Genomic DNA, 25,251 nt, shown 5'->3' on the forward strand with positions numbered 1-25,251 from the left:
AACTGACATCCTATAAAGCAGAAGGCAGTCCAGGGTCCCCAGGCTCTCCCCAGTCCAGGTGTCATGGAGGTCCCCTGCGTGGTTGTCCTCTTTGAGAGTCTCAGGAGGGGGCTCCATCTACGGTTGGTATATTTAAAAACCTTTTTTTTTTTGGTCATGCCTCACAACATGCAGGATCTTAGTTCCCCAACCAGGGATTGAACCTGTGCCCCCTGCTTTTAGGCACAGAGTCTTCACCACTGGACCTAGGGTTGGTATATTTAGAACCCAAAGTTCTGTCGGCTGTCCCAGTGCTGCCCTGCACTGGGAGGGGCTGGGGAGACTCTGAGGTGCCCCTGTGTACCTGGCACCCACGTTGGCACTGGCATTGAAGGGTCCAGTCCAGAGGGGAAGCTGGTTACATAGCGTCTGCACACTGGTGGTCTCTGCCTCCCCAGCTGATATGCCCTCACATGCCCTGTCCGCGGGCCTTGCTCCTGCTGCGCGTCTGCTGGGTAACCAGGTGTTCAGTGGGGAGACGGGGAGTTCAAAACCACAACAACCTGGACTCAAGCTGTGTCTGCCACGTCACGCTTTGTGCCATCCTAACCTCTGAGTTTTGCTTCTTTCTCTTTAAAACGAGAGTGTCCGTCCTGCTGGACGACTCGACGGTAGCAGTGACCATGTTATCAGATAACCGCTGCTGTTATCCTTGGCCTCAGAGAAGGAGGGGTGCAGCCTTCACTGAGCATTTGTCATATGCAGAGCTTAGGGCTGGGCATTCGAAGGCTGCCTCGTTTGACCCTTCACCACAACCCTGAAAAAAGCAGCTACCACTGTATCTGCGATGTCCTACACAGGAGCCAGAGCCCCATGTGGCTGGTCACACTCAAATTTAATGAAGTAACATTAAATACAGTGTAAAACTCCGCTCCTCGGGGCAGCAGCGCGTTCCAAACGCTTAGTAGCTATGCGTGGCCCATGGCCCCTCTTCTGGGCAGCGCAGAGATGGAACATTTCCATCACTGCAGGAGTTCTGTTGGACAGGCTGCCCTGTGTTGCCATTCCCTTTCGTGGGTGTGAAGTTGAGGGCTAGATCAGTGACATGTCATATTCAGGGTCCCAGCTGGTGGAGTGGGAGCTGGGATGCAAGCCTGGGCCCCTCAGGTGTAGGACGCATTGAGCTTTCCTCTGTTGCCAGCCCACATACCTCCTCACACGCCCTCTGTGGGCCCTTCCAGGCCAAGGACTGTATCTCTTCTGCACCCCGGTGCCCATCCCACAACCTAGCCCAGACTGGGCATCTGGGGCAGTGCTTGCCAAGAGGATGATGGAATGAATGCCCAAGTTAGCACTGCCTGCTGAAACTTGGGGCATGCTTCACTCCCCTCCTGCAGAAGGATGTGCAAAGCCAGCTGCTGAGGAGTGATGGATGGCCCCTCTCCCGAGATAAATGTGGCAGTCAAGGTAATCGGATTGTGTGTGACGGTCTCATTTGTAGGCGAGGGTAGGAAGCGCCCAGCCATGCCTCGCCCCAGCCGCCCATATTAGTTTAATCAAATGCCCAGGATCTCAATGACTGGGCCCCAGTGATGGATGATGTGAGCTTTGCTAAATGCTGTTGCCCTGTCAAGCCCAGCTTCTCAAGGCCCTGCCAGGCTCCAAGGCTCTCTCATTTGTTTTTTCTTGCTTGGTTATCTCCGAGTGGGGCAAGGAGGAGGGGGCTAGGGCTCTTCCGTCTGTCTTAATTCTCTGGTTTTTCATGGAGGAGCAGGAAGTGGCTGGAGCTGGGTGATGAGTGAGATGGAGTCACCTTCTGCCTCTTCTGAGAAGCCATCCTGGGTGGCTGCAGGCAGTCTTGGGGAGCCTGACTCCCCAGAGGCCCTTTAATCTAGGACTCGCCATGTACTCTGTCTGCACCCTCTGTCTTGTGCAGACACTCCCCTCCCCTGTGATAGCCTTTTCACTCATCTCAAGGGGTATACCAGAAGTTATTGACTTTAATGTTGAAAAATTCTCAACTTCCTTGTTAGTGATTGTTGTGTCCTCTTTGAGAGTCTTCCTTAGTCCTAAGGTCATGGAGATATTCCATCTTCATGGAAGGGGTTTCTTCCCATATACCATCTTCCAGACAATGTATTATTTTGCTTATTTTGGTCTGTGGTGTGAGGTAGGGATCAAGTTTCCAGTCCAGTCATTCTGGGCTCTGTGTGCCCCACACCAGGCTGAGTCCTCAGTTGAGACAAGGGGTACAAAAAGCACATTCCTGTCTTCTAGGAACAACGATCTGTTTGAGCTGAAACTTGTATTCTGAAAAAGGAGGCTGAGCTCAGCATGTATAACATGCCACCCTCTGGGTCAAGGTGGGGTCTGCCCCTGCAGACCCGTGCCCAGGCCCGTGCCAGGCGCTCCTGGTGATGTTGATCGTCGCCTGTGTGTCGGGTATTGTTCTAGGCACCGGGGATGTGGCAGTGAATACAGCACACAGAAAAAAAGGAAGACCTTTTGCTCTAGTGCAGGGAGTAGGGCATCAGATGAGACATGAAATAAAAAAGTAGAAGGCAGTAAGTGCCACAGAGAAGGATTGAGCAGGGGAGGGTAATAGAGTCAGATGGTGGTGTAGGTATTGCCACCTACAAGCTCGAAAGGCCAGGGAAGCCCTCCATGAATAAGCCGGTAAGGGCTGAACCATGTGAATATCCAGGGCAGGAAACTTCCAGGCAGATGGTGTAAAGACCGCAATACATGTCAATGACGGAACAATTCTGGAAAGAAAACCAAAGCCAGGAGCACGATTTCCCTGGTGGGAGGAACTGAGCTACATGACTGGGGAGTTGGGACTGTGTTTTTTAGAACATATCTTGTTTCTACTTCTGTATATTTTTAATCACACGCACACACTACTTCAAAAACTACCATTGAAAAGTAAAGAAGGGAGGGTGTGTAAGTGTTAACAGCGAGGTGGAACCATCAGATGTAATAGGAAAACTGTGGAGTCGGAGGCCGACAGATGTGGGTCCTAATCCCTTTATCTGAAATGTTAGCTTTCTAAGGAGACTATGTGTGCATTATTTAGGTAAATAAAAGTCATTTTATTAATTAGAAATAAGTAGATCTCACTCGGTTGTTCTGGCTGGTTTTTGTTGGGCAGGTTCAACCTCTCTGAGCACCAGTTTCCTCCTGGAAAATAGGGGTAGTGATACTGCCATCACAGGATTGTTGGGAAAATGGATGGAGAAAGAGAGTGTGTCAAGTTTCTGCCTGGCCTGGACTTGACCTTCCTGAAGGCATGTCCCTGCATGACCTGGCCCTCTGCAGAGCAGAGGCAGAGACTCCTGTCCTCAGATTCTCTGAAAGCTGCAGGAAGGCCCGGGCCCTGCATTCTGGCTCCCTCTGAGGCAGATGGATTTGCTCTGAACCCCGAGACCAATGGCCATCCAAGACCCCGTGGCCTGCCAGCCCGTCAGAGCCCCCTCAGCTCGCCCAACAAGAACCTGCTTGGCTGGGACCAGCCTGTCTTCTCCAGCTGGTCATCTGGCTCCGACACCCCTCCCTGCTCCCTGTCTCCTTCTCTCTGGGTGCTGTGTTCATTTTTTCATGGCTTCTCTCAGAGGCAGAAGGCAGAATGCTGTTTCCTGCAGGGAGAGAGCAGGCGCTGGAGCAGGGAGGAGGGAGGGAGGCAGCGCTGCGTGGTGATTAAACACTGCAGAGGCCTAAACAAATGACAACTCCCTCCCCCAGCTGCTCTGGGAGAGAAGCAGGGAGCCGACCTGAACTGCAGATGGCCCAGGCTGCTGTCAGCCCCCGCCTGCCTACTTGGAGCTGCCCTGAGGGCTGTTTCCTGGGAGCCGTAGGAGCCATGCTGAGTCCTGCAGGAGTCAGCTCAGTCCTGATGGCCCCCAGGAGGCAAGCCCCCAGGCAGGGAGGTCTCAGGGCCACACAGATAACACGCTAGTGATTGGTGGAGGGAAGACCGTTATGAGGAGGCAGCTGTATCAGTAGCTACCTCTTGAAGTGTCGCCCTGAGTGAGATGGTGTGTGCGAAATGGCCAGGACAGCGCCCAGTCTGAATCAAGTTCTCAGTCCACAGGAGCCACTGTTAAGGTTGCCCTGTTGGGCTTCCCTGGCAGTCTAGTGTTTAAGACTCCGAGCTCCCACTGCAGGATATGCAGGTTTAATCCCTTGTCGGGAACTAAGATCCCACATGCCATGTGGCCAAGTGTATATGACCTAGATTGGCCGGTTACACCTTCAGAGCAGCTGGGTGAGACAGGTTGACATGCAGGTGAGGAAACTGAGGTATGCACATCTGCTAGGGTGTTGCCCAGGACCACGCAGTTCACATAGTAGATCAAACCCAGGCCCACCCACTCCTGACTCTCTGCCCAGTTTTCTTTCTCCTGGCCTGATGCCTGGAAGAGAGTCCAGGGTCAAACCTCCAGAGCCTTGAACACAACGATCAGGGGGAATCAGCAGCGTGGTCAGAGGCCATCTGTCAGTCACTCAGTCCTCCTGGCCAGAGAGCTTGTGTGAAGGGGAGAGGGAGGAAGCCCTTCCCGCCCCCGCCCCCACTCATGCAGCAAATGGCAACTGAGCTTAACCATCAGAGAGGGCAGTGGTTCTCAAACTGGGGTCCCCAGCCCAGCAGCCTCAGCACCACTCGAGACCTGGTTAGAAATGCACATTCTTAAATTCTACCCCAGACCCACTGAATGAGAAGCCCCACTAAGAGTGAGACCCAACACTCTGGGTTTGAACAAGCCTTCCAGATGCTTCTGATGCACAGGCAGGACCAAGAACCCCTGGCCTGGAAACCCCGGTGCTTCAGTCCTGCCCTGGGACCTCACCATCCAGGCCACACTTACCTAGACATCACCCAGGTGTGCTACACTCCGAATGACAGGTGCAGCCAGGAAGTGCTTGATGTAAATGGAATTCTTATAAATGATTCTTATTTTCATTGCAACGAGGCAGCTGGATATTTAAAGAAACCTCACAGAGAATCATTTCATCACATAGAGGAGCTTCTGCAAGGAGAAAACTCCTCTCGCGTTTCCTGCCCTGCTTCCCCCAAAGTGTTCTATAAATTCTGTCTCTGTGTCAGGTTTTCTTTGCATGGTGTTTACCTATACGTAAATAAAACAAGTAGACAGCATGCTATAAGAATGGCAGATAGTCTCCAAAATACATCAGGGACCCGTGCCGTTTAGAAAGAGAGCCCCATGGAACAAATGGAAGCCAGTTTAGTGTTTGGGGGCAGTTGGGTCATCCACTCCCAACCCCTGCTGAGCACCTGGAGGGGGTCATGATAGCCAGGCATGGGTGGTTTCCAGGGTTCCAGCAAACACCCACACTCAGGGGTTCCCAGAAAAAGAGTGGAGTGGCCAATTAGGAAGCTAAGACATAGACACTTTGAAATGTGCCACAGTTGGCTGTCCTTGCTGGATAAGGGGATAAGAGAAAACCTTGCCACACAGTTCTGGGAAGGGAACCCACTGGAAGGTTGTCATCTCCCATGGTGCGGGATCAGGAAGTAGCATCTGACTGTGCCACCAAATGCCACCTATGGGGCCCGGTCAGCTACCCTGATTTCCAGAGTGACTACAGCTGGAGTGGCCTGTCACCCCTCTAAGCCATCTGCCCGGTGCTTGGGCCTCCCCCTTGCAAGCGTGGACCTGGGAGTGGCAGGTAGGGACAACTGTTTGCATTTCTTTGCACCATGAACTTGAGATCCTTTGAGGTTAAGCACGAGATCCTTTGAGGTTAAGCACGAGATCCTTTGAGGTTAAGTGTGTCACTCATTCATGGGAAGAAGGGAGTGAGGTGGGGTCCAAATAGTTGGAGGCAGGAGAGCTGGAGTTCTGGTGAGCAGCTTTTTCCAGAATCTACTCTTTCTGAAAGAGCAGTGAGTGACCTGAACCCAACTCCCAGTGATCAAGGATCACCAGCAAACTGCTGCCTGCCCCCACATCTCTGTCCTGCCCCTGTCACAACACCATAGGTCCCCTTGGCCACTCTTTAGGGTTGGGAGGTTTTCCAGGTGGTTTCTCTATAGAAACCCTGAGGCTCTGAAACAAGGCAGTCAACCCTGGCTTTACAAGCCCAGACTGGGTGCAAGGAAACTGCCATTTGAGGATCCTTGGGTCTGTCGCTGGCTCCTGGCTCCCACGGGAAGAGCCAAGGGCCTGAGATTGGACATGGGGGCTGAAGCTGATGGAGAGAGCACTCAGACTCACGCCCTTCTGGCCCTCTGCAAAGGTGGAAGGCTGTGTGTTTGGTCTCAAGGGTCTGATTGGCCCTAGGAAGGGCCTGGCCCCACATCGACCTCTCCTTCTTAAACTGGGAGCAGGAGGACGCAGCCAAGCAGAGTACACAGCTGGGAGGCCTCAGGAAAGTAAAGTGCCCAGGGAAGAAGTTGATTCCTGTATCCCCTCCATACCCTCGGGCTTCCTGAGTAGGGCGCAGAAGGCAGCAGTGTTTAACCCCCAGGAGAAGCTGTCCATGGAACAGAGGACAGGTGGCCAGCAGGAATGAGGGGCGTGGTCTCTGCCAGCAGGCAGGTTGTTGTGGCTCCCATTTTGTCTTTCAAATGCACTGGGAATATCACTCCGGGGCTGGTGGCTTGGGCAGACCATCCTCACCACCCTGGGCCTCTCCTCCTCCTGGACGTGGATCTCCTCCACCCTGCTCCAAGGCTACATCAGAATGAAATGAGGTAGGGAGACTCTTGGCTCTCAGTTCACACCACATCTCAGCCCGCATGGATATTCTGGTCCATGCTTGGGTAGCCAGAGAGGTATGTCCTGTTGGAACTCAGGTTCTCCCTGAATCTGGGGTCAAGTGCACAGAGGCCTCCTGGCCTCGGCCCATTGTGGAGGTGGCTCAGGGCACCTCCCCTTCTCAGAACACTTGCTTTGCTACTAACGCTGCATAATTTTCAACTGAGATGGTCTAGATCCCCACACTCAGCCCACCACCAGCAAATATCCCAGGTAAGATGAGGGGATCCTGCCTTAGTCCTGGCCTGCCATAAGCTCAGGTGTGTCCGAGCCAGATTAGCTAGCGTCTCTGTGACCCCTTATCTCTAAGATGGGAGCTGTGACTTCCCCACCATCAGGTGGCTTATAAAAGTCCAAGGGGGCAAAGAGTGTGTGAGCCAGTGCCCCTGTGGGGTTCTGTACATGGTAGCAGTGCCTTACCAGCTGTTCTCTGCAAATAGCAATGCTTTGGCTGTTGCCCTGTCCAGGCCCATCCCTCAGGCTGGTAGGTCTGAGGGCACCCCCGAGAAGAAAGGTGTGTTGTCTTTCTGATGAAACCCCCTACCCCACCTTGAGCTTGTTTCAGGTGTCTTTCCAATTGAATCTGAGCTATTCACAAGGCCCAGAGGGTGGTGTGAGGTGGACAAGGAATTTTTCGGGATGGGATTTTCCTAAAGTTCACGGACAGGTTCAACCTGTCTGACTTCTTTTGGGTCCCAGAGCTTCCTCCTCCATGAGGTTGACTGACGGGGTTGACAGCAGAACTGGTTTGGGAATCAGCTGTCTGCAGCTCCAGATTCCCCAGAGTTCAGTTCCCAGGGTGAGTTCACAGGCTTGGAGACTCCCGGCTCCTGCCAGTCCAGGCAGCCCTTGGGGAGAGGGGGTGGGAACATTGGTGGAGCCTTCCCGAGTGAGGGACAGCCCAGAGGCCCTCTCCTGCCTGCCTGGACCACGGGACTGCAGGTGGCAGGATCTGCTCGGGGAAGCAGGTAGGGCTGGGTGGGCTGGGTCACAGGCCTCTCTGCAAATCCTGGGACCGGGCACCACCCTCCTTGGTCAATCTCTCTGCACGTGAGGCCCGAGTGTGGGTGGGTGAGGGGCAGCCAGGAAGAGCTGGAGAGGAACAGGGTCACTCACAGCCAAAGGGCCAGTCGTCGATCCTTCCTCATTTTGACTTTCTTTCCCACAGTGATGGGAGATGACAGAGCTGGCCGCAAAGTGTGGGAATGATCTAGAAATGCCAGAAGCAGTTGAAACTCAGGACAGTGTGCTGCTGCTGCTGGTGGTGCCAGCGTGATGATGCAGCCATTTTGCAGGAGAGCAGGGTTTTCCCTCAAGGAAAACATCTCTGGTTTTATGTTTTAGGGGTCAGCTGTCAGGGTCACCCAAGTTCAACCTACAACCTCCCCCGCCCCCACTCCAGGGAATAACATTTTCTGTAACCACAGGGAGGTTCTCACCCATCAGTAGTCCCAGTTGCTGAGGCTGTCAGAGTCTTTCCCGCCCACCTTCCCACCCACCCACATCTCCAGGCCCTGCGCCCACTGGCGTTTGCAGGACCAAGAGGAAGGGATCAGGAGGGGTCCTCTGGGGACAGGGCTGATTCATGGGGAACAGATTTCAGAAAGCACAAGCTCTCACCTTTCTTTTACATAAGGCCCAGAGAGGGAAGGAAGTTACCCGAGGTCACACAGGAAGCTGGTAGCAGATCAGGGACAGTGCACTGGGGTGGTGCCGAATCTTGGGAGTGGGAGGTGGGTGGGAGGCATCTCCTGGGGATGTGCCTTCTTTCAGATAGGTGACATCACTGACATGTGGGGGTGAAAGGGAAAGCATCCCAGACCAGCAGTGGAGGTGCTGCTTGGACCACCTCTTGGGCCTCCATTTCTGCTCTATAAGACACGGACAACCTCATCCTTGGCCAGCCCCTTGCTGGGCGCTGTGAGGCTGCAGTGAGGCAGAGGGCACCAGTCGGTTGGGAAAGCAAAAGGCCTGTCTGTGTGCCATTCCATGATCCCATTAGGTCCTCCCCATCCGTAGTGTGGTGCTGTCACCTCATTTCACAGATACACATGTGGCCCCAGGCTGCCCGCTGGGTCAGTGGCCACATAGAACAGATGCCTGAGTTCGTGAGGTCAGACAACCACAGCCCCCAGCCCTGACATTCTGTGGTCACATGCATCCTGTGCCATTTCTTGGGAGGAGATGATCCAAGAGCACTGGCAGGGAGGGGCCCTTTCTCTGTTTCTGGGGCACCCAGCAATGGTGAGCCCACAGAGGAGGACAGGCAGGTAGTTCCGGGGACAGCTTTCTTCTCAGGGGTCATGGATCAGAGCAGGAATCCTGAACTTGGCTCCTGTCCCGCCTCTTGCTGGACACACAGGGACATAGGGACTGAAGGGGGGTGAGGGTCTGCCCGCCACCCAGGCAGTCTGCAGGCAGGAATCCCCCCAGATTATCCCTCTGCACTGTGTGGCCTCAGCTGAGTCAGAGTGAGTGGCTACTGGGACTTAATTCCATGGGGGCCCTGGTCTGCCCAATTCAGAGTGTCTGGCAGAGAAAAACATTGAATGTGGTTCCCATTGGGTGCTAGGGAATAGCACCACCCAGAGTGCACCCGGTGTGAAGAAAGTGGTATAAGACGGGTCCAGGGCATATAAGCCTTCTTTGTGATCCTCCTGGAGATGGGTGAAAGAAATTGTATTTTATTTGAGCTACACTATGTAGATGGGGAGACAGAGAAACCTCTTAATAGCAACAGAAACAGTAACAGTTTATTCTTATGGTCTGTCCTATATGCTCAGCATCATGTGTGTGTGTGTGTGTGTCCTAAGTCACTTCAGTTCAGTCCAGTTCAGTCACTTAAGTCGTGTCCAAATCTTTGCGACCCTATAGACTGTAGCCTGCCAGGCTCCTCTGTCCATGGGATTCTCCAAGCAAGAGTACGGGAGTGGGTTGCCACACCCTCCTCCAGGGGATCTTCCCGATCCAGGGATTGAACCCTCGTCTCCTGTGGCTCCTGCGTTGCAAGTGAATTCTTTATCACTGAGCCACTGGGGAAGCCTGCTCAGCATCACACTAGCATTTTATGTGTATCAGCTTGTTTAATCCTCATGATGGCTTTGGAGGTAGGTACTATTTATTGTCCCCATTTTACCGAAAGGGGAACAAGAGCACTGAGAGGTTAAGTAACTTGCCCATGGTCGCACAACTGCTAAGTGGCTGAGCAGGGATTTGAACCCAGGTGGCCTGACTGGAGCCTGTGCTCTTAGCCACTCTGCCTTCTAAAAGCAGGAGAGAGCACTTTACCGCTTCCAGGTCCCAGCTGAGACTCTGGCACAAGACTTGCCATCTTGCACATGTGGTTTAAACCTCAGGCCCTTCCTTCATGTTAGGGCTCCTCACACCAGGCCTGTGGCTCCCCAGTTTACAGATGAGATGGAGAGGCCAGCCCAGGCCGGCATCGTCATCTCAGCAGCCCCCTTCACCCATCCCTCTTGGGCCCTCACCATTCCTCCTTTTCTCTGCCCAGATCTGCAGCGTAGAAGAACCCTGGTCCTCAGGCACAGGCAGGAGTCCTCACTGTTTTTCCCCTCCCAAGCTTCCTTGGGCAGTGGCCCCAGGCAGGACCCCATGTTTTGGAAGATAAAAGAAGGTCAGAAGGTAGGAGGGTGTGGCCTAAGTCTAGGAGGCAGAAGGAGGAGCAGCGGCTGCATCTCCAGGGAGTCTGGGATGAGATGCTCTAGGAAGGCCCTTTGTCATCCTGGGTGTGACGGACGCATCAACATGAACACCAGTGCCCACACCTGGCCCTTCTGCATTAACAAAAGGGTGTTGTTTCTGTCATCTGCTTACCTTTCGTTCCCTAATTTGGAGTGGCTGGCTGATGGGTGTGCATGTCACAATCAGATGTCACTTGACTTGGTGGTAGGTTTTGTTTGATGACAGCAGCAACCTGGACACATGGTGAATCAGATTCCACTCAGGGCTGGTGCTCCTGGAACTGGGTCCCTGACCTCGAGGAATGGGGAGCTGCTGGCAGGCTTAAAAGCTACAGGGTGCCGGGTCATGGGTATGACCCTGATCGATTGGGTCTCCGATGCAGTGTGTCCAGTGTCTGTCTGTCTTGCCTGTCTTCTGAGCACTGGGTAATGTCAATGCAATACATTTTCATCTGTTAGTTGTGTGTTGGCTTCATAGCCTGTGCTGGGTGCCAGGGTTGCAGAAGCGAACCCCTGGAATCCCATCCTGGCCTTCGGGTTCACGCTCTCACTGTAGAACCCCCCCACCGCCAGCTGCCCCTGGGGTAGCCTGACTCTCAGTGAAATCAGCGTATTTTCTGGGCCTCTGCTGTCTCCCAGGCCCTGTGCAGCCTCCGGGGACACAGACTGGAAAGAGGTGAACAGCATACATTTGTGGAAAAATTCCTCTGGCCGCCTTGTAGCGTGTGGGTTGGCAGGAGGCGGGACTGGAGACTGAGATAAATGATAGAACACACTTGTCATCATTCAGGAGAGAAAGGACGGCACTGCAGAAGGTGATTGGAACAGGCAAGAAGCAGAGGCGACAGACTGCAAAGATAATCAGGCTGCAGTGGCCCAAGGGTGGGGCGGGGTGGGGTGCCTGTCTTCCCGAGGTGGCTTGAGGTGATCCTGGGGAATTCAAGTGGATCCGGGAACAGGAACTCAGTTGTGGCAGGGAGGAAAGGAGGAGAGGGGGGAGGAGCCCAGCATGGAGGACTGGTTCTTCTGCCCTGACTCACCAGGCACGGCCCATGGCCAGGCTTCCCTGCTGGGAGAGGGACCACTGAGCTCCTGCTGCCACTTCAGAGGGTCTTGTGTGGATGGAGTAAGCTAATGTATGGAAGCGCTTTGAAAATATATCATTAGTATATTTCATTGAACAGTGAACTCCATTTGCATGTTCCCAGGGGCCCTTTCTGCCACACTCTGACTCTTCCTCTCCAGCCCCCCCCCCCCGACAAAAGCACGATTGGAGGGGCTGCTGCCTGGCAGATATGCCTCCTGGGCACCCCTGAGCCCTGCCTCATCCTTGAGTCTCAGAAGCCCTCCTTCAACACACTCACACATTCAGAGTTCCTCTGTTCTACAGCAGCCTTTTAGCCGCTAAGATGCTCTTTGATACTTAATACGCCTTTGTTTCATTTTGCATGTAGCTTCCCCGGGCTGCAGCACATTTGATAATTCTTCTGCTTGGCCCATACGTCCAGGTCTCTGTACCCTCCTCCCCAGACAGCCTTTTATCCTCCCTGCATTTCCTTCCCCCCCCCCACCCCCCACCCCCCAGCTATTCCCATCCCTTCCCCATTCCCAGACCTTACCAGGACTGAATATCCTGGCCTCTCACTGTCTGAATATCCCTCTGCTTGCCTTCATACGGAACAAACGCCTTTTGTGTGTGTGTGTGTGTGTGTGTGTGTGTGTGTGTGTCCCCACATGACTGCCTGTGGTTTCTGGCTGCTTTTTAAGCCCCAGCTCTGCCTGGCAAGGGACAGTTTTTTTGCATGTGCCCAGGCGAGCTCATCTGCCCCTTTGATGCTCTGACTCCCAGACCCCAGCCTCTGCCTCCCCTCCACCCATAAGTGATTCATTGTCTGCCGGTTACTCTGCTGGTCTGGAGATTACAGCTCCACCCTCCCTACCTGGAGCCCCGATGGTTCCCAGATCCAGCCATTCAGCCCCTTCCTTCTGCCGCCTCTTTCGGGTAAGACTGGCAGCCCTGCACTAGTTCATCGGATCAGCCCAGCCTGGGCATCTCTTCTGCCGGGAGCTTCAGGCAGAGGCAAACACACAGGGCCTATCACTGTTTCCAGGCAGGCCACATCTTGGACAAGACTGGACTAAGATGCCCCACAGCTTCGCTCCAGACCTCCCTTCATTTCTACATCTGGTTTCCTTTTACTTGTCTTTAAAGGACACTGTGGTGGCTGCCAGCTGTAGGGGCAGAAGCCTCGGGGCTCTTGGGGAGCAAATCTCAGGAACTTGGATCTCCCCCAGAGCCCCTTCTCAGCTCTTTATCCTGTGTCCTTTGTGATCCTCAGACCCCATGTTCATTTCCACTCCACCTTACCATCTCACCCTCTGGTGCAGGGGCCCCAGGACACATCTACTGGGTTCCAGGAATAGGAGACAGCCCCCTTTGTCACAAATACCACTATTTGATCTACCGCTGGGAAAGAAAAACACACCACCAGTCACACTGTGCTACGGCCTCAACTGTAAGACACGTGCTGCTGGCAGATGACTTAGTTACTTAAGCCCATGGAACCCTAGTGTCCCCTGTGGTTTCCTGGATAAGCTGCAGAGGCACATGCAGGCAGTGGGAGTGCGAAAGGGCGACCTCCCTGGCTGGAATCCGCTTTCTCTTCCACTCACCCCCTGGGGCTGCTGCTATATGGTCAGAGGTGGACAGAGACACCAAAGCCCATCCTCGCTTATCTACCAACCAAGGTCAGCAATACTGATCATCATTGTAGCAAACATACATAGAACACCTACTATGCACCTGATGCTGTTCCTTCACTTCATGGTGGTAACTCAGCACCTGACCAGCATCCTGACAGCTGGTCTGTGATACAGGGAGTAGAATTACCGCCACCTCCATTTGGAGATGAGGGAGCTGAGACACAGGAACTTAGGTGACTTGCTCAAGGTCTCGCATGGGTGGTAGAGACCGAGCTGGGATGATTGTGGAGTCCGTACCTCACCCACTATCTGGGTGCCATGTGAAGGCCGAGATACGTGCGTGATTGAGCAGGACTTGTGAGTGCGATTTTTCTGAGGCTGCTATGAGTTACAGGGTCATTTGGGCCTCCACCAACCCTCCTCTTTTGGCTTCTGCTTGGATGTTCCACCAACCCTCCCTTTCTTTTGGTTGACTAACAACACCGGTTTACAGCTTAGGTCCACTCTCTGAGGTGGGCAGCTCCTATAAAAATCTGTTTCACAGATTGGGAAACTGAGCTCCAAGCAGTGAAGCAGCCTGTGTGAAATCTCCCAGCTAGAGAGCATCAGGGCACAGTTCAAGCCCGGTCTGTGGAACCCCAGAGCCAGGACACATAGTCATCACATCCACGGCATGCTCACCATTGTCCCCTCTCCTTCCCTCCCCAGGAGTATTGTAGACATTGGTGTCACCTCATTAGAGAGGCATACTCAACTCAGCCGTGTACAGACAGCCCAGATCCAGGCATAGCCACAGACGCACACCCAGACATTCACCCTGCCAGGCTGTCTTTCTGTCCTTGTATAATCCCCTGCCTGCCTCTGTCTGTCCTCCTGAGTCTCTGGTTTTGTGGCTGCAAATCCCCATGTGTTATCACTAACCAGCATTTGCCTCAGAACGGCTTGTGTTGGCTTGCAGTGTGATGAGAGCCTGCCCTGTGTCTCTCCACTCTGCGTCTGCCCGCGTGGCCTCTGCCAGCTGGCCACTCAGGCCGAGGGGGTGATGGGTGGTGCCTCCCTTGCTCCCTCTCCTTTCCCTCTTGCTTGTAGGAATGCGGCTGTCCTGGCATCTGTGTTGTGTCGGGGCCACCTAATACCCACATCACATCTGCTCACAGCATCCCAGGCCCCTCTACACCACTCCCTTTATTCTCTCTACGGAAAACCTCTCTGCTAGCAATAGGAGGACAAGGGCCGTCCTTGACCAAATGGGGGAGTGGCTTGTGACATTGGAGGAAAGCTCCGAATGCCCCCGAGGTGCCCCCAGCCCCTCCCATGGCTCGGTGGCCCCCCAGGAGGAGCGCGGGCCAGGAGGGGCAGCCGTGGGCAGGGCAGGCAGCAGGCGGCACCATCTGCGGCCATCCTTTGTGCTGGCAGCCGAGCGGCCCCTCCATTGCTGTGATCCGCTGGGCCTCGTGCTTGGCGTGCAAATGAGGTTCCAGATGCCCGGTGCCCCCCCGCACAAGAAGCGGTAACTAGGGGCCTGGGAGAAGAATGGAGCAATCTGGAAATCCATTTCTGTTTGTTCCAGCCTCGATGAATAGGCTGCTTCCCCCTCCAGCTGCGGCAGATGTGTGCTGGGCACCCGTGTCGGGGGCGTTTTGCAGTGGTTTCTGGGCAGACAAAAGCCAGGGTAGGGGCCTCTCCTCTCTGGCAGTCTCCTCCCTGAGCAGGCGGTGGCATCATGAGGCCCCCTGAGGGGGCAGAATGCAGCTCTTAAGACAGCTCGGCCACTGATCCCTGCGCGTGGAGGGAGAAACAGGTGCCCTGTTGGGAAGGGCACAGATTGTATGTCAACCTCGCGTGCCTCTTTGACCATCTTTGCCCACTGCACAGACCAGGCAAACATACTCCGTGATACTGGTGGGACCCCTCACCATCCCACCCCATCCCCACAAGAACCACCGCCCTTCCTTCACCCTTTGGTCCCCAACAGGCCCCAGGGAGCGTGAGCACCTCCCTCCTAGCCAGCACTCAGCACGGCTGGATAGACAGTGTTCTCCTGCTGGTCCTAAAAGCTGCCTGCTGGCCCGTGCCCACCCGGTGAGGGGTAGGAAAGAGTCTGCTGCCCCTCAAGATGCCAGGCCCCACTCCACACTCCTGATAGAGCCTCCCTGGGCCAGGGGCCCACGCAGAGCCTGGCAGGGTCTCAGAGGGTCCCCAGCCTGCCTCTCCGGGCCTTGGGCTACTAGGGGAGCCTATCTAAGGTCGGGGTGGTTTGAACTGGCAGCACTGTGCCGTCTCCCCAGGGCCTCATGTGTCTATGCCCCTTCCCCCATCGCCTGCTGAACACGGTAAAGGGTGTGACTCAGAAGAAGCAGGAGGAGTTTCTCATTGAGTCAGGGCACTGGAGACTGTGGCCGCCTGGTTTGGGCCCCCCCTTTTTTTTTTAATATTTATTTATTTAGTTATGTTGGGTCTTAGTTGCCCTGTGTCATGTGGGATCTTAGTTCCCTGACCAGGGATCAAACCCACATCCACTGCATTGGCAGGCGGGGATTTTAACCACTAGACCGCCAGGGAAGTCCTGGTTTGGCCTTTTGAAGAGTTTCATCTCCTCCCCCACACTCTGGTTCAGCCTTGGGCTTCACCCACCGGGATACACAGTGGGAACACCATCTGTGTGTCTGCCCCTCCCCACAGTGGTTGCTGTGAGCGAGTGACTTCCTCTGTCTGAGCCTCAGTCCGCTTATCTGTAGAATGGGGAGAACAGCTGATACCGTGGGTCACAGGGGATGGATTCAAGAAAAGGACACACAGGCGTGTTGCACAGTACTCAGATGGCTGACCCTGGAGATGAGCTAGTGGCCTTTGCGTCCTGCCCTGCTTCAGAAGGCTCCTGACCCCCTGACTGGGTCGACTCCTTGGAACTGTCAGATCCGTCTGACTGATTATTGATGGCAGGAGCGGGGCATTGGCTGGGCTGAGATCAACCCATTTTGCTTCCACAGTCTCCGCAGTTTCCCCTTCTGCCCCTGACCACAGCCCTGGAGGAAAGACAGAGCGTGAGTCATGACTCCTCTTTCCCTGCCAGCAAACTGAGGCCCAGAGAGGGTCTGTGAGCTTAGGATCACACAGCGAGGTGGTGACAACCCAGCCTTCCTGACTTCTGACTCCTTCCCCAACCCCAGCTTTTAAGGACTGCCCAGAAGCACTGACCTTGAGGGTGCTTCTGGCCTCTGGTGGCCTCACTGGCACAGTTCAGGATGAAGGAAAGTCGTTCTCTCATCCCCCAACACCTAGCTTTTTCTGGTGGCGTTTCCTGGTTTCTGAGACCTCCCCGGCCCGGATGTGAAGGGCTCTCCTCTGCTGCTGCCTTTGGCGCCCCCGGCAGACTCTGGCTCGGCCCCTGCCCCATCCCTGAGCCACTCTGTGCCCTGGAAATCCTTTGTCCTTTCGAGCGTCTGTGCCCAGTAGCACGGGGGCCCATCTCAGCTTTGCCCGGAAGGTGGGTGTACCTGTGTTCTTCTGGGCACTTTGGGGGGAAGGAGAACTCTGCAAGCACTCCTGGGAACAGCAACAGGTTCTAGGAAGGATCCAGATTTTGTTTAAACCTTGTGATTTCGGGGTCCCACTCCTGGGGAGGAAGCCATGTTAGCCGACTGTCCAGAGTCCAGGGGTATGGGCCTCCCTGAGATGTGTGGGGGCAACCAGCAGGTCCTAACCTGGGCACACGCCAGTCTGTTCCTGGCCTCTGGCCTCGCCTTGGCCCTGCCTCTGCGGTCCTCTCCATCATCTTGACTCTGCCCTCTTTGCTGTTATATTCTGCCCTCCTCTGATCTTCTTCTTCAGCAACAGCAGCTTTTGGTCCTCTTTCCTTCAGGCATTAATCCCACTGTCTAGGCAAGAATACTGGTGTCAAGTTGGGGGCAAAGCCAGCGTGAGGAGCGCCCAGCCTGGGTGGGCGAGGTGGACCAGGCGCGGCAGGGCGCAGTGGCCAGTCACGAGCTCACTGACCATGCTGTCCTTCCTTGCAGCCCTGCTGTCCTCCTGGTGCGAGGAGCTTGGCCGCCTGCTGCTGCTCCGACATCAGAAGAGCCGCCAGAGCGACCCCCCCGGGAAACTCCCCATGCAGCCCCCCCTCAACTCCATGAGCTCCATGAAACCCACTCTGTCGCACAGGTGAGTGGGCGTGCACCACCCGGGGTGGGGCCGGGCACTGCTTGGGTGGGCGCTGAACAGCCACCCCTCGGGCCCCCGGGTCTCCTTGGGCATGCCCCCAGGTGAGAGAACTGGGGTGGGGGCCCCTGAATAGTCAGGAGGACAGCACATTTTCTAAAATCTGGGTGTTGTGTTTTAAATCCTCATGGGTGAGTGCTATTTGTCCCCCATCAAAACAGAAGTTGAAAGCGCCGTCTTATCCAGCCTGACTGCTTGATCCCTTCGGTGGAGAGCTGTCTTTCCTTTAGGTTCTAGACTTTCAGCAGAAAGTTAGCATCCCTAAACCCAGAGCCTTCCCTCTTTCCTGAGCAGAGTCATAGTCAGGGCTGGAAGGGATTCCGGAAGGTCACTGGGCTGGGGGTCAAGCCCAGGCCACCCAGGCAGGAGTCAAGCGTGGCTGGGCCTTCCACACAGGGGCAGGGCCACGGAAACCCAGCATCACAGGTGATACTGGGCTTGCCAGAGGTACCAGGCACTGAGGAACCGGCCAGCCTGCCCTCCACCAACCCCAGAAGGAGCACGTGGTCAGGACCGGCAAGTGTCCTAGTTAATTATCTCGCAGGTCCCTCGCTGAGCAGGGCTGTTCTCTCGGAGCACTCTGCAGGCTGACCCTGGAACAGCAGGGCCTGCTGTGCTGTCTGCTCTCCCAGTGCGAGTCCTGCTGACCATAGGGAGGGGCATTTGCAGTCGGCGCTCGACACTCATTACGCAGCCTGACCGCGGCACCTGCAGCCCAGAGCGCACTGCAGGAGACCTGGGTCACACCATCAAGGCGCTGCCGGGAAGTCGGGTACTGGCCATGCTCATAAATCGAATCAGAGTCAATTGATTCTTTGAGCCAGAAGGGGCGCTTAGAGCTCCTCGTGTCCAGCACCTGCTCGGGCAGGATGGGGGCTGGTTCCCTGCCTCGCTCTGAAGCGCTTTTCACCACCTAGCCCCCCACCCCTTCTCAGAGTCACTGCCTCATCGCACCCTCGGTCTGACAGCTCAGACTCTTAGAGCAGCCCCCTTCTGTGGGTGTTTCTGGGGGTGGGAAACTATTGGCCTTTTGGGCCAGGGTAGTTTCTTATGGTGCAGGACTTTGTGGGGCATGTCTTGGTTCCTGCCCACTTAGTTCCTATAGTGACCCCCCAGGCATTGCTAAAGGACTCTCACACATCTAGAGGACAGAGATATCACCTGTGGTTGAGAACCACCACTCTCGAGGCCAAACCCTCCTTCGTCTACCTTCCCCCACTTGACCCCGGCTGGGCTAGAAGCCACAGGTCTTCTCTGGCTAAATGCTGCCAGCCACTGAGCACAGGCGGTGCAATCCAAGCCATACACTTTGCATTTACCCTTGTTACCTTTTCACTCCTTAACTCTCTGTCCTGCCAGAATCATCCTACCTCTCATCATCCCACATCTCACGTCCTTCTCAGCCACCCCTCCTCTGAGCCATTTCAGTAAAGCTGCAGCTGCTGATGGCAGGCCAACTCCTCTGGAGACCTGCCACAGACCTGCCTGGCCATGACCACAGCCAGCCCTTGGCCAGGTCTTTGCTGAGTTGAGCTGAAAGTATGAGACTGCCTGGTTTTGGGGTTAAACAGATGAAGGGGGTCTCTGCTCCAGCAGCTGATTCTCACTGGTTGGAGAAGAAAGACTTGGTCAGGCAAAACTGGGAGCTGACAGATCAAGGCAAAGCTCGGGTTTGGTGATAGACAGGTTAGCTTTGGGGTTCTCTAGGAGGAAGGTGGCCAGGCTGAGACAGTCAGGAGGCTGCCCAGAGGAGGTGGACTTTGACCTTGAAGGACCTGGATGGCATTCCAGAGTTCGAACTGGCTTTTTAAAGAAATGCTGTGACTGCAGAGCCGCTGTCTGGCACCCAGCGCTGTGCTGCCACCCCCGCTTCAGCTTCCCGTGCCTGCCCATGGGGTGCTAGACAGGGCAAAGCAGTGGCCTCTGAGAGAAGGGAGACCTCTGCCTGCGGGTAGACTTGCTAAGTGTTGATGAATAGCAGCACAGCAGGGCGATGGGCGTTCTGGACAATATCCTTCGCTCCAGTGGCAGAACTGGGAGGGAAGCCCCAGAGTGGGACAGTGACTTCCCCAAGAACACACAGCCAGGAAGGGGCAGGGCAGTGAACCACACACAGCGCTCTGCCCTTCACCCTCCTCCCCGCCGGCCATTCAAGACCAATGACATGGTTTCTAGTCATTAACCCGATCCTGATCCACACCTCGCCCCATGTCCCAATTTATAGTGGGGCAGGTAAGACCAGAAAGAAGTGTCATCTGTTGAACAAGGCCCAAGCCACGTCCCTTCAGGCCAGAGCTGTTCCGAGGGCATTTTGTGGCCTGTGATTGGTGAGCGGCTGCTCTCTGCCTATAACTTCTTGAATTTCCTCCAGGTGGAGAGTCTCTCAATTTTAAAGAAACCCCACTGGGGTGCCTCACCTTCTGAGTCCCTCCTGTAATTTCCCAAATGAGAAGGAAAGGAAGTGGAAGAGAAAGTCAGGTACTGTCACAGGAGGAAACCCTATGCCTGCCCTCCTCCACAGCTGTGTCAGGTGACTTAGAGGGAGGAAGCACCTCTCTGCCTTTCATTAAGGAAACCTTGGGTGGGGGGTGAGCTTAGGGACCCTGCGTGTTCATGATTCAGTACTTGGAGGTGTGTGGCTGTTCGAAGATGCAGGGGTCTTTGTGTGAATTCTCTAAGGACAAGCAAACAGGAAAGGGTGAGGGAGCCAAGATGCTCGAAGTCCCAGGCTGTTGGGTGGAGAAGCTGTGACTGTTGTATATCTGCAGTTCAGGCATCATGGTCACATCCTTACAGGCCGTGGAGGTCAGCACTGCAGCATCACTCTCTGAGTCGGAGCCTGTGCCTCTGACCATTGGAACCAGCTTCTGAGCATGTCGGCAGTTGGGAGGAACCCTGGGTACCCACGTGTCTGGCTCGAGCTCAGTGGTCTGTGGAGCACTGTGGGTTCATCCCTGTCTGGTCCTGACCACTGAGCTGTCGACGGGCCGTCATTCCACTTTCCAGATGCCCACAGAGCACTGCAGAGAAGGGACCTGGGAAAGGTCAGTCCAGGGCAACCCAGACTTGACACCTACAAAGATTTCTGCCTTCTCTCATATTTTTAATGAGTAACTCAAAAAGCCATTGTGATTACCACATTGTCCTTATGCAAATCAGTGCCACGAAGGTAATTGAAAGCCTAATAAATCTTGTTTACACTCTTAATTTGATTACAATCAAAGTCCACCAGAGCTGGGGAAGCCTTCAAGACCAAGGGGTGCCACCCTGCCTCTTCCAGGAGAGGGGTTTGCAGCTCCCGGAGGGGAGTCTCCTGGGAGGGGCCTTGGGGCTCCCCTTGGGTCCTGGGCAGGCCCAGGGCTGCTGTCTGTGCAGCAGGTGGGGTACACACCCTGGAGCCAAGCTGCTGGGCATCTAGTTTCAGCTCTGCTGTCTCCTAGGTGGGTCACTTTGGGCTGTTCTGTAACCTCTCTCTCTGCCTCAGTTTCCTCATGTGTAAAAATGGAACAACCACAGCACAGAACTTAACAACACACTTGTCACCATGCCTGGGCACAGGTCGCTCCATGGACGAGTCATTATTCTCTGAACCCTCAGCCAGGTGCCACCAGACTCAAATGTCCTCTTTCACGGCCAGCCAAAAAGAGGGGATCAAGTAAAGCTGACCCCTGGTGCTTGTCTTTCCTTGGTACCATCACACCGCCTTCTCCGCTTTCATTTTTAGCCTTTTTTTTTTTTTTTGCACAGCCACACCAAAAGCTCAGTTTATTATAGATCCCCCTCTTACCCCCAGGAAAAAAGAAGCAATGAAAGGGAGGTTGGAGAATCTATAAATCCTGCTCCATCAGTTCCAGATTGCCAAGATGCAAGGATCTTTTCCTTTCCTCCTTCCTCTGGAAAAAATTTAAAACCCTCTAATATGCAGTTAGCTGCACAAGTTCCTCTCCGAGTTTCACCGCAGGGAGGGAAGGAAGCGGTCCCCAGTAATTGTGATGATAGAGAGCGCTGTTAATGCTCCCCCTAAATTAAAGAGGGTGGGAGCTTCAGCTCCTCACTGTCTTGGTGTTTCATTAGTGGTAACGCTACAGCCTTGCGCAGAGACAGGACCAATATAGCCAGATCAGGGAAATTAATTAGGGTCTGACAATACCCTTAATAGGAATTTGTTATTTCCCCCAAATAAAGTGGCTGTTAGAAGTGCAAGGGAAGAAATAACTCAGCCCTCCCTTTTTCTTCCCTCCATGAATGTCTGTGTAGATACTTTCACAGGAGGTGCCCAAGAACTGACAGTCATAGGTCCCTCTTTACTCATTTTCTCAAATTTAGCAAACATCGGTCAGTGCCCATGGGGCTGGCAAACAGACAGATAAACTGTCTGTAACTGCAGTGTGAAGAGCTCTTCGTAAAATATATGAAAAAAAAAGTGCTGAAGGAACAGAGGAAAATGCCCTTGGTGTTCTGCATTGGAGAGTCACAGAAGGGAACATCCAGGCTGGGCTTCAAAGTATAGATAGGAGTTTGCTAGAGAAAGAAGGCAGAGGGACACTGAGGAAAGCCTCAGAGGCTTGGAACACAAGTTCAACAGGCAGGAATGATAATAACACCCCCTCCCATTGATAGCCTATTTGCAAAACTTCTAAGCGCCATCATTGGATCATCAAATAAACATGAGTACTTTCATCCCATTTGAGCTGGAGAAATGGAGAAAAAGGTATAGGTACAGCTGAGCAGAGACTGACTGCGAGGCACTGGGCTTTGTATTTGTATGTTTCATCCTAAAAGAGTATTAGTCCCATTTTACAGATGAGAACATTGAGGCTGACTTAAGTAACATTACTCAGGTCATAGGAATCATCAGTGGCCAACCATAGTCAAGGTTTGACCTCAAAGAATCTTAAGTTCAGAGCCTAGATAATTAACCACTGGACTAAGAGGCCTCCCTCTGCCATTTGAACATTAGCTAAAAAAAGTTTAGTCAGAGCCCTTGAATATTTGCCAATACACTCAGTCCAGGACAAAGCTAGTGATGTGATGTATTAAAGTGTTTTTTCCTGGGACACTGTTTGGGTTTCGTCTGCAGCCAGTCTTTGAAGCATAACTTCATGTCCCCTCTATGCCCTCACTGGGTGGCTTCTGAAAGACAACTTCCCCAAGAATTTTTGGGAAGTACTGCCCCTTCTTGGAGCGCTCATGGACTTCTGGATCGCCTTTGTAATGTGTGCTTGCTTGTGTCATTGCCATCTTTGTAAAGGGAGGTGCCACCTTACCTGACCCTAAGCTCCCTGTTGTTCACGTGTTAAGTCGTATCTGACTCTTTGCCACCCGATGGACTGCAGCACGCCAGACTTCCCTGTCCTTCACCATCTCCCGGAATTTGCTCAATCTCACATCCATGGAGCTAGTGATGCCATCCAACCATCTCATCCTCTGTTGTCCCCTTCTCCTCCTGCCTTCAATCCTTCCCAGCATCAGGGTCTTTTCCAATGAATCAGTTCTTTGCATCAGGTGGCCAAAGTATTGAAGCTTCAGCTCCAGCATCAGTCTTTCCAATGAATATTCAGGGTTAATTTCCTTTAGCATTGGCCAGACCCACTGTCAACCTTGTCCTCAGTTAGCCCTGTGATGCTGTGAGCCTCAGATCCTATGAGAGGCATCTGTCGAGCCCACTTCAAGGGATCACATGGGTTCTTGGGTGAAAGTCACTTCACACAATTCCTTGCATGTAAAAGCCTCTCAGTGAATCATAATAACGATACTAGCAGCCAGTAGTTTCAGGGTGCGGGAGGTGAGCTGGGCTTTGCCTTACCCATGTGAGCTCACTAAATCCTCATGACTGCCTCTGAGAGAGGGACTATTCTTGTCCCTTGGCGTGGTGAGGGGTGGCTACAGTGGACACGGAGGCATCGTGAGAGTGTAGCCACTTCATTAGCTTTCCTCTGTCCCCCTGTCTGGAGGGTAGGGCCTCTCCCTTCCTGAGTGGCAGTGGAGTCACAAGAGCACTGCAGGTGGTCAGCAGTCAGGCTGAATGAGTGAATGCCTCCATTCATTCTGACATTGCTCTGGGGGCTGGCACAGAGGGGTGGTGTTTCTCTTTGGCACTTTGGTTAGTAGAGGCTTCCTGAGCCCTGCAGGTGTGTGAAGACACCATGCCAGGCACAGGTAGCCGGAGAACTCAGGGCTCCTGGGGCAGAAGGAAAAGGGCAGGGGGGTACTTGGGCCCCAAGCATATGAGGAGCAAGTGGAGCTCAGGTGGACGTGGTGAGGGCTTCCTGCTAGAGGCGGCCTTTGGAGGAAGAGCCTAAAGATGAGTGACATGTTTCAAGGTAAGGATGGAGCATTCCAGGCCTACATCTGGAGGCCCAGCAGTAAGGGAGTGGCTGCCCTGGGTTGGGAGTTGCTCGGCAGGTAGAACACTGCTGAGGTTGCTAGTGGTTCTGGCATTGGTGCCTCTGCAGGTGGTACAGGTTTGACTGGATAGGACTATGGCTGGTGGCCTGAGACCAGGCCATGCTGGATTGGAGGTGTGCAGAGTTGGGCAGGACTACTCAGAGTGGGTTTTTAGATCCCGGAGGGCCTCCCTCTGAACTGAGCCCAGCCATGGACAGGAGAAGAGCGGTGGCTCCTGTGGGCGGCCCTGAAATGCCGGGGACCTCTGCCCCACGGGCTGAGCACACATGCTGGTGGAACAGTACTTGCAGAGATGGGACCCAGCCTCAGGGCATCCCCAGGCCCCTTGACCTCCTCTTCATTACCCTGAGCCCCTCCCACCCTGGTTGGACCCAGGAGCCTGGCTTGTCCTTGACGCTGGGGCCCCGGGAGCCGAGCGGGCCTCCTCCCCTCCCCCGACGGCAGTGTCTGAGTCTGGGCAGAGGCGTCGGCAGGGCTGACTGCCACCATGGGCCTGTGGGGGCGAGCGGCTCCCCCGCGCCAGCGGGCGCCGTCTCCCCAGGAGATGAGTCACAGCCGTGTCGGTGCGCCTGCCACTTCTGCTTCTGCAGCAGGTGCGAGTGGGGGCGAGCAAGTCCCCGAGACCACCCCTACATGCCGGTGCCCGTCTCCTCCTCCACGCATGCATCGCATCATGCCAGCGGGGCCCCTCGTGTGCACACGCACATACATGCCTGCCCCCGCCCCCCCACACACACACCGAGTCTGCATCTGGGCTCTGGGGTGAACCTTCCAGCCAGACGGCGGGATGCCCAGTTTGGGAACCCGGGTTAAGTTTGCTTCTCACTAAGCCTGGGGTGGAGGGGACAAAACAGGAAGGAGCTGGTTTCCGCCCACAAGGCCCACCCACAAGCTACAGGGCAGTTGGGAGCTTGCTCACACGCCTGTATCCCAGTGAGCCGGGGCCTCCCCGCCTGAGGTGATGAGGCAGCAGCTGGTGGCTCGTGGGGAGCTCCCAGGGGCCCTGCTTCCTGAGTCTGCTGGGTAAGAACCTCGGCCACGAGCAGATTCAGCCTAGAGGGCTGGTGGGAGTTTGTGGGGCAGGAATTCTGGGGGGAGAGGACAGACTTCGGCCTGGGCTCTGCTCAGTTTAGTACAGTCCAGGCACACATAGGGCAAGGGCCCCACAGGAGGGAGGGTGTCCAGGGGTCTCCTCTTTGTTGTTTAAAACCGTAGCCTGCGCGGCCTCCCTGTGAGACTGGAGTGGCAGCCCTGGGACTAGGGTCTACCCTGGGGTCCCCAGCGACCTCCTGGGAGGGCAGGGCTGCTTCTAGCCCAGCTGTGCCGAGGAGCAGGCTCTGCTTGTTTTCCTGTTCTTCTCCATCCTGCCCAGGCTCTCCGGGCTCCCAGACCCCCCGGCAGCACCCCCAGGTGCAGAGAGTGTGAGCCGTCGGTCACCTTTGGCCTATGCCTCTGGGCCTCAC

The 25,251-nt window shown here is 54.7% G+C and overlaps 1 protein-coding gene across 7 annotated transcripts in view; it reads left to right on the forward strand.

Annotated features, from left to right (window-relative positions):
* ZMIZ1 (zinc finger MIZ-type containing 1) overlaps nucleotides 1–25,251 on the forward strand; it is a 191,287-nt gene that overhangs the window by 137,624 nt on the left and 28,412 nt on the right. For 6 of the 7 annotated variants that reach the window (XM_070470918.1, XM_070470920.1, XM_070470919.1 and 3 more), the window contains one exon: nucleotides 17,179–17,323. In XM_070470918.1, coding sequence (XP_070327019.1) covers nucleotides 17,179–17,323 — 145 coding nt within the window. Of the gene's footprint in view, nucleotides 1–17,178; nucleotides 17,324–24,718; nucleotides 24,812–25,251 lie in introns of those variants that run through there. The other variant, XM_070470921.1, reaches the window with a different exon arrangement.

This window comes from Odocoileus virginianus, chromosome 7, assembly GCF_023699985.2.
Source record: "Odocoileus virginianus isolate 20LAN1187 ecotype Illinois chromosome 7, Ovbor_1.2, whole genome shotgun sequence".
Taxonomy (NCBI): Eukaryota; Metazoa; Chordata; class Mammalia; order Artiodactyla; family Cervidae; genus Odocoileus; species Odocoileus virginianus.